General features: G+C 54.1%; 2 protein-coding genes across 2 annotated transcripts in view; one reads left to right on the plus strand and one right to left on the minus strand.

Annotated features, from left to right (window-relative positions):
• Positions 1–61, minus strand: part of TSHZ1 (teashirt zinc finger homeobox 1) — a 77,904-nt gene extending 77,843 nt beyond the window's left edge. The window contains exon 1 of the transcript XR_005353312.1: positions 1–61. This exon is cut by the window's left edge and continues 1,071 nt beyond it. The gene's annotated coding sequence lies outside the window, so the exon portion shown is untranslated.
• A 1,029-nt stretch (positions 62–1,090) lies between these two features.
• ZADH2 (zinc binding alcohol dehydrogenase domain containing 2) lies at positions 1,091–8,733 on the plus strand. Its single transcript, XM_038525763.1, is given in 3 exon segments — positions 1,091–1,316; positions 1,318–1,355; positions 7,589–8,733. Coding segments are annotated over 3 exon segments (1,134 nt in total). The 5' UTR covers positions 1,091–1,145; the 3' UTR covers positions 8,514–8,733.
• The last annotated feature ends 289 nt before the right edge of the window (positions 8,734–9,022 follow it).

Genomic DNA, 9,022 nt, shown 5'->3' on the forward strand with positions numbered 1-9,022 from the left:
AATTTGGTCCCTCTATGAAAAGTAAATTGGTTAATTTGGTCGATATAGACAATTAAGGAGAAAACTGACATGAAGGAACGACAGATCCTTCTAGCTGGGTTATAAAATGAGCTCTTCATCCATAGTTGCAACGTCTCCAATTAAGTCCTTCGGCATCCCCACCTAGAAGTTTAAATGCTCGTGTGTTCTGAGAATTCGGCCCTCCAGTCTCCAATATACGTGCTCTCTCCCAGTGGGAAACCCGTAACAGTCTTGCAGAGGCTACTTAAAACATTCACGGAGAAGCACGAAATCTAGGCCAAAATAAATAAAATGGTTTAGTTGGTGCAACTTGCATGGGACAGACAGGCTGAGGGCAGGAGGCGCGGGCAGGGCGTTCCGGGAACCGGGGCCCAGGAGCCTGGGGCGCTGGCTGCCCGGGGTTCCCCGGGCGCCCCCGCCCCGCCTTCGGCGCTGGTGCGCGTGCCCCGGTGCCGGGGGCTCCCCGCGCGGCTCGGGGCCCCCGGCCGTGCCCCGCCGCCCGGGCCGCGCTCGGGGTTGATTCGTACCACCTTGCAAGGAAGTGAACGCTTCGCACGGGAAGGGGAGGTGCCTGCGCCGGCCGCCGGGTGCCGCGCCGCTCCGAGGACGCCCGGGGCTGCCGCCGGCGCGGGGCCGCGGCGACCGCGGGACCCGAGGTTCCCCTCGCCGCCCCCCTCACCCTGTTAGAGGAGTCAAATCCGGCTTTGGGAGCGCGGGGAGGGTGGGGATATCCGGTGCCTCCCGGACGCCGGGAGAAAGGGGGAGGGCGGAGAGGATCCTCGGCCAGTCTGCGCCGAGCAGATTCAAACCAAAACAAAAAGATTAAAGGAGCAGCGGCCGGGGTGGGAGCGGTCCCCAGGCCGGGACCCCGGGCGTGGCGCGGCCGGGGCCCGCGGGGGCCGCGCGGACTGGCTGCGCGGCGCGGCGCGGCGGGCGGGCGGGGGGAGCCGAGCCCGTGCGGGGGGAGGGGAGTCGAGGGGAGCACGCGGGCCGGAGGAGGGGCGGACCCGCCCGCTGCGCCCGCCCGCCCGCCCGCAGGCGCCGAGCCGAGCCGAGCCGAGCGGCCCGGGGCTGGGCGCGACCCCGGCCGGCGGCGGCGCAGACAGCGGGCAGAGGCGCGGGCCATGCTGCGGCTGGCGCCCGCCGGGGCCCGAGCCATCGTGGACATGTCGTACGCCCGCCACTTCCTGGACTTCCAGGGCTCCGACATCCCCCGCGCCATGCAGAAGCTGGCGGTGACCCGGCTGAGCCCCAACTTCCGCGAGGCCGTCACCCTGCTCCGGGACTGCCCGGTGGCCGCTCCCCGGGGACCGAGACCTCCTCGTCCGGAACCGGTGAGCCCGGCGCGCACCCCCCCCTCCCGGCCCGGCCCGGCCCGGCCCGGCCCGCGCGGCGCCGCTCCCCGGCCGTCCCGGGCCGCCTGCGTCCCCACACGCCGGCGAGCGCTCGGGCGCACCGCCCGACTTGGCGAGATCCCGGGAAGTTGAACCCGCCGCCATCTGGCGAAGGCGAATGTGATGTGACTGTTGCTGGTGTGAATATCCGATGCCACCGAACGTCCTCATAACCGAGGGTTATTTTAATTTGGGATTCCCCTCCCCTCCCCCAGCCCTCCCTCCTCCCCCTCCCGCGCCCGAAATAAAACCGACGGGACCCAGAAGGGGAGGCTCCCCGCCCGGCCCACCCGCGCGCACCCTCGACTCCTGCGTTCCCGTATCTGTAGTGCGGACCGGGAGCGGGCTGGACGCAAACTGCGACGTTTAGGTAACGTGCTTTGGAGGAAGGAGGCCGAGGACCGGGCTGGCTTTTCCTGCGCGCTCCAGGTTGGCAGCCGCCGCGCAATGGCGGAGCCTGTCGTTGGGTGTGTTGGTGTCCACCTCGCCGGTGTCGTCTGCGTGTTGTCAGTGCCGTGTGGCTGTTGTCTGTGCCCCAGAGCCCCCCGACAGGCGCGTGGCGCGTCCGGGGCGGCTGGGTCAGGGCCGGGGTGGGGGCATGGCTGCATTTGCCTGCGCGTTTTGCAGACCTTTGGGTGGCACTCGGGTGGTTGCCCTGCCTTGCACCGCCACACTCCCCACCTTAATGGGTCCACAGCTCACTAGTCTTTAGTACCTGGTGGAGCGCGGGAAGGAAAGGGACCTCATCCTGCGGGAGCCGTGCCCTCCGGTCTCCGGTCGCTGGGTGCCCTGGGGCTGCCTGACTTGCAGGCGGGGCGTCCCCCACCCCTCTCTCCCCTACGTTAGAGCAGGACTCGCCTGCCTGTTCAGGCGCATCGAGGGGTTCCCGTGTTGCGTGTTTCAGGCTAGAACACCCGATTGAAGGAAGTCGTGAGTTCTGAGTAACTATATTGTAAATTGTGTTCTGGACAGGACTGTGAGCCCCCCCCCCCCCGCCCCGCCCCGCAAAGAGTGAAAGGCAAAGCGTGCCCTCCCTAAGTTGGCTTGCTGCACCGTTTAATCCGTTTATTTTAGAGATTCGTATCAGCCTTCAAAAGACTGCAAAATGGAGTAATTCTGGTCATGATAAAAAAAAAAAAAAAAAAACCTTTTGGAAACCTGTTGGAAAATGTAAAAAGTGAGGGAGCCAAGAGTGGGGCTGAGTGAAGCTGGCTCGGGGAGGGATGCAGAGTGACTTAGAAGGTGGATGTACGTCCTCCTCAAAGTTTTTGTGGGTGGAAACAGGGCTGCAAAGGTTAAAGCGCTAGAGCTGTTGAGAGAAGGACTTGCATCCCACCGAGTTCAAAAGAAGGAACACACGCAGAACACACGAGAGACACGAGTGATTTGCTGGAAGTTGAGATGAGAAGCAGGCTGAACAGCCTTCAGACCTTAACAAGCAAAAAGTTTTACATGGGCTGTTTTCTTGTGATTTTTCTCATTAGGTACACTGATCTAAAACACACACCACTGTTCCGACCAAATCCCTTTTAGAAAGCGGGTGTGAAATAAGGAGGGGGTGACCGAGGGGAGCAGGCAGGAGGAGGTGTGAAGTTAGAGCACGACCAGCAGCTGGGAGTGGGACCACCCGCCAGCGCTCACCGGGCAGGCTGCTCCCGCCGGGCACAACCCGTGCCCGGCCTCTCAACCTGTGAAGTGCATCAAGTCCTCGGGGTGTCCTCCCCTCCTCTGTCCGGCTCCTCGCTTTCTCCTTCCCCGCCAGTGCCCGGGCGCCCCCTGTGTCGGGTCACCAGGGATGATCCCTGAATTTGGTGGTCAGGGTTCTGGAGCACCAGCTCTCCCACGTTTGAACTCATCAGTTTGGGTGGCTTTAGGATCCATGCCTGTCTTTTCCCTCCACATCTGCCAACAGTCCCTTTAACACAAATGGTATATTTATATGTACAACTTGACCTCTAACTTCCATGTTGAAGCCGACATCAGAAAATGGGGCCAGTTTTCTGCACGTTGAAAGGAGCTGAATCTTTGCATCCCCTTTCCCTACTCTGTGGAAAATCTGCTCCCATCCCCAAATTGTGAGATACTTTATACTTGGCAAATAGTGTCAGGGAGGTGACATTTTACAGATTAAAAAAAAAAAAAAAAAAACAGACTGCAAGTCTATTTACTGCAGGTTAGTTCATTTTAATCCTAGACCAAATCTCCCCCAGAACTGTGTTAATTGCATAAAAATTTTACGCAAGCACTTTTCATTTTTATCATCATAAAAATCTGCTCTGGAATGAATGGCAGAAGCACACATTCACTTTCTCGGAAAGATGTTTGGAAATTTTAACTGTGCTGCCTGACTTCTTGCAGTTGGATATTTGTACATCTCATTCCATCTTAACAGAAAATACAAATACAGAGAGGAAAGTGCTTTTAAGCCAGGCGTGGATTTAGGATAATCTTTCTTCCATTTAGGGAAAGTGTGAGAGGGGTGCATAAAATCCCTGCAGAACATGTAATTGGTGTTCCTTTATCCATGTCTCACATTCATACATCCGAGGACAACTTCACAAGCCCTCCCGAGGATGCCCAGCCCTCAGGAAGAAAAAGACACCCTCCGGTTAAGTCAGCTTGTGTGCTATTTTTAGCTTTTTTTCGAAGGATGGTGACACATTATTTCGTTTCCAAATATTTCTAACGATTTTCTGCTCAAGTGTAAGATAATGGAGCAAAGAGTTTGTAGGAATGGCAAAGAGTGGGTGGGGGATGGGGAAGGCGTTTTTGATAAACGGTTTGTTGCTCACGGGAGGGTAACAGCATTTCTGCTGAATCTCCAGGCCGAGATTTTCTTTGCTTTATTTTTCTTTCTTTTCTTTCTTTTTCTCATTTTTTTCCTTTCCTTTTCTTTCTTCTCTTTCTTTCTTTCCTTCTTTCTCTTTTCCTTTTTTAAAGAAAATCTGATCTGGACACTTTGTGCCCCAATGTTGAAGGCTCCGGACTTCACATTTTGTTTTTGTTCAAAGAAAGCATTTTCCGCCGTCTGCAGGACTGCCTGTTTCATCATAAACATGACGAAGGGGTTCCGCACTTTTTAGTATAAATAAAGCGGGCGCCTCTCGAAGGGTATATATTTGGGGGAAGCTCGCTCGGTCCGTTCTTTTTCCTGGGGTTCCTAGATTTTAGGCTCCCGCGTGGATCCTCCCGTCGGACTGCTGGAACCTTGCATTTACCAAGAGCATATATTTTAAATTAAAGAGGGCACAAGGAGAGTCTGGAAATGCACGGTTCTCCCAAGCGTGTCTTTCCTTTCTTTCTCCCGCTTGCTCCCTCGCATGTCCCCTGCTCCCCGACCCGGGCCCCTTCCCACGAGCCTGCCGCTCTTGAACTTGTGTCCCGAGGAGCGAGAGGCGCTGGCGCCCGGCCCTCCCGCAGCCCTCCCGAAGCCCAGGTAAGGGTGCAGGCGCAAGGGCGGTCGCGGATCCCCACCTGCTGCGGCGGCCGCGGGGGTCCACGCGGGGGTCCGAGACCCGGGTCGCTCCAGGGGCCCGGAGACCCTGACGGGGCGAGCGGGACAGCCCGAGGCTGGGGCCAGCAGCCCGAGATCCTTCACCGACGACGCAGGCAATTTGGAAGACGGCACGGCGGGGGGAGGTGGGAGGGGGAGACGCGAAAACGGGGTGCGCCTGAGGCCAGGGTCCGGGTCTGGCCGCGCGGGCCGGGGGTCGCTCCTGTGGCCGCTGCGCCCCAGCGCGCCCTGTGCTCGGGGACCCCCGCCCCCCCCAGCTTGGCCGCCACTGGGTCCCAGCTGCCTGGGTGCGCCCAGCCGACCCCGTCGGGGCTTGGGAGGCCGAGGTCACGGTCACCGGCCCCTCCTCCCCGGCGCCCGCTGGCCCGGCCCCAGCCCCGAGTCCGAGTCCTCGGTCCGGCCTCTCCGGTGGCGGTGGCGGTGGCGGTGGCGGTGGCGAGGCCGCGCACCTCCGAGGGGAAGACGGCTCCAGAAGGGCCTCAGGCGCGCGCAGGCCGCCCGGGTTGCACGCGAGGGCGGCCAGGGAGGCGCAGAGCGGTCGGCAGCCTGGACGGGGCGCGCCCGGCCCTGCGAGCCTCCCTCCTGCGCCCCAGCGCCGCCGCCTCCACCGCAAGGGCTCATTTGCTTGTTTTGAGCGAAGCCCGGTGGTAAACTCGCTGCGGCCGGTCAGCTGCAGGCACCCCAGCTCCTCGCGGAGCCCACCCCCTCTCCACTTGCCCTCCCCCCTTCCGCGCCCCGCTTGTGCCCTCTCCCCTCCACTTTTCTCCGGAGTGCCCTGCTTGGTTTCCTCACCTCTCCCCGGGGATGGCAAACCACGGGGGGAGGGGGGGAGCACGTAACTCCAGCAGTTCCCCCCTCCACGAGGCGCGCTCCTGAGAGGTGGGGGGACCCTGGGGGCCAGCTGCCGCGGGGGCGTCCCCTTGGGTGCAAGGCAGGGGTGCCCTCTGAGGAAGGGCCTCTCCAGCTGGGACTAAGGCTGGAAGGGTTAATTGTGGGCCAAGAGACCAGAGCAGCGGTAGGGCCTCCGTCCCCCACCTCTGGAGCAAACCACCATCACTTCCAGCCCACCCCTCCTTGGACTTGGCTTCGAGGCCTAGAGCAGGGGCTCGGGAGGCCAGATGCTCTAGCGGGGCGCTGCCCTGGCGCCTTCGGTGAAGTCCAGAGGCATGCTCTGAGAAGCTGGCGCTTCCCAAAAAGACCAAACCTTGAGAACTATGCAAATGTAAAGGGAAGATAGCAGCCCCCCCCCCCCCCAAACAGAGCGTAAGCATCCTGGTCTGAAATCCCAAATGAAAAGCCAGCAAAAATCGTTTTTCCTACTTTGCATGATTGCGTTATCATCGATGGCTACGGAATTCTGTAGTGTTATTGAGGCTGTGTGCTGTGCTAACTTCTGAAAGCAGCTTGACATGCCCCAAAGAAATTGTTTCCTTTCTTATTTCTACAATATGTAGAGAGCTTTCAGTATTGTAGATATACAGGGGGCATGATCATAAGGGAGCATTTATAAGTGCAAAGTGTTATCTGTGATACAGTGGAAGTGGATCCTTGCACAGGGGAATTTTGGTTTTATTAAGTTAAATTAAAAGTGAATTATTTTTAAAATGACCTACTTCCCAGCTTTCCTCCTGCCACCAGATACCACCATCTTTTCATGCCATTACAGGTGGAAATGACATTTTTAGGGTCCTCCATTATGTGTCTAAGCCACCTCCTGACATTTTTTAGCAGACGCCTTCTTTTTTTTTCCTTGGGTATCAGGATATTTTTGTTATGAGGTATACCGAGATGAAAAAAAGCTGGTAAAAATACCGACCTCGCAATTAAATTGACTCTGGATACCAAAGTGAAAATAATCATCTGGTATTAATCAAGTTATGTCTCTGCTTCTTGTTGAGGAAAAATATAGTGACGATTTGCTTTCCTTTTCATCTGAAAAGGACTCTAAGATGTTGAATGTTCCATAAAAATCTCTACCCTTATGAAACAATTTTTGTTCAATTAATCAAAATGCATATTTTCATGCTGGACATAGTTACATCAGAAAGAAAATTTGCTGCGGCCACTCTAACAGTGTTTTAAACAACCCTGCAGTAACATATAACAACCGATGACCTTGCACATTGCGTCAATCTTCAATAATATCATTGTCATTACTGTTATTATCCAAAGTGTTAAATTGTTGCCAGAATCAATACAAGTCTACTTCTTTTAATATATTTTATCTGACTGTTGTTTTTAACATCTTTGTTAACAGGCCAATTAATTTCCAACTCAGAGGTCCAGTGAAGTTTATGTATAAGAGGGCTTCCTGACTTTTTTTTTAATGGTTTATTTCTGCTTTTGAAAGAAAGGGAAGGAAAATAAATAGCGTGTGAACTAAAAACCTTGATATTTAAAGTGGTATGAAATTATCACTAACCTGATTAAAAAAATAAAATATACCAAAACTCTGATTGCAAATACTTGCGTAACTTCTTTTTTTTCAACTGAGTATCAGCACTGATCCTTTTTGTTGTTGTTGTTGTTAATTTTACCAGGATAGACAGCTTAGCCACCCATCCACAGTCACTGGAATTAGAGGGATTTTTCTAAATGGAGTATCAGGGCCTTGATGAAAGGAACATATTAATATATGTGTGTGTTTGTTTTCTTCTAGATTTGTCGGTGTTAATGCATCTGACATCAACTATTCAGCTGGCCGATACGACCCTTCAGTCAAGACCCCCTTTGATGTAGGTTTTGAAGGTGTGGGAGAGGTGGTGGCCTTAGGCCTCTCTGCTAGTGCCAGGTACACTGTGGGCCAAGCTGTGGCATACATGGCACCCGGCTCTTTTGCTGAGTATACTGTGGTGCCTGCGAGTGCCGCAGCTCCGGTGCCCTCCGTGAAACCTGAGTATGTCACCCTGCCAGTAAGTGGTACCACCGCATATATCAGCCTCAACGAGCTCGGAGGACTGTCAGAAGGGAAAAAAGTTCTGGTGACAGCAGCAGCTGGGGGGACAGGCCAGTTTGCTGTGCAGCTTGCAAAGAAGGCCAAGTGCCATGTTATTGGAACCTGCTCTTCTGACAAAAAGTCTGCTTTTCTGAAATCGATTGGCTGTGATCGTCCCATCAACTATCACACTGAGCATGTCAGTACTGTCCTGAAGCAGGAGTACCCCACAGGTGTCGATGTGGTGTATGAATCCGTCGGGGGAGCCATGTTTGACTTGGCCGTAGATGCCTTAGCTATCAAAGGGCGCTTGATAGTAATTGGGTTTGTCTCTGGCTACCAAACTCCTACTGGCCTTTCGCCTGTGAAAGCAGGAACATTACCAGCCAAACTGCTGAAGAAATCTGCCAGCGTCCAGGGCTTCTTCTTGAACCATTCCCTTTCTAAGTATCAAGCAGCCATGGACCACTTGCTCAAGATGTATGCGGGTGGAGACCTGGTTTGTGAGGTGGACCTCGGAGATCTGTCTGTGGAGGGCAGGTTTCGTGGCCTGGAGTCTGTATTCCGGGCTGTTGATTATATGTACATGGGAAAAAACACTGGAAAAATTGTAGTTGAATTACCTCGCTCTGTCAACAGTAAGCTGTGAAAACAGAACAATGACATAAATCAAAGGAGAAAGAAAATGGGCACTTTATTCCTCAGAATTACTCAAATCGAGTGATTTGTAGGTGGTTCATGGATATAATATTTCTTGAAACAAAAGTAAGGTGTTAATGAATAAGTTTCTCTTTCTCTTTCTTTTTTCTTTTTCCCCTCCCTTGAAAAAAATGCTAATAAAAACTTCTCTCAATGGCTCAGAGGTAAAACCGTTATATTCAATTCTTTGGTCATGGACAGTCTCATTCCACATTTTATTGTTCCAGGGAATTAAATTAATTCCTGATGCAAGATCTGATCAAATCAGTATGTCTTCAGCTTGATGAGATTTTAAAATCAGTCTTGAAAATAGTTCACAAATTCTTTTACTTTGGGAGACAGTTTGGTTCATCCGCTAATGAGCAGTTAGTAAATGGGAGATATAGCAGAAAGATAGCCATGTATTTTCAGAGTCTATATTCCCAGGAAATGGCCCTTCCTTTTCTATCAATCACCAAC

The sequence above is a fragment of the Canis lupus genome, chromosome 1 (genome assembly GCF_011100685.1).
Source record: "Canis lupus familiaris isolate Mischka breed German Shepherd chromosome 1, alternate assembly UU_Cfam_GSD_1.0, whole genome shotgun sequence".
NCBI classification, from domain to species: domain Eukaryota; kingdom Metazoa; phylum Chordata; class Mammalia; order Carnivora; family Canidae; genus Canis; species Canis lupus.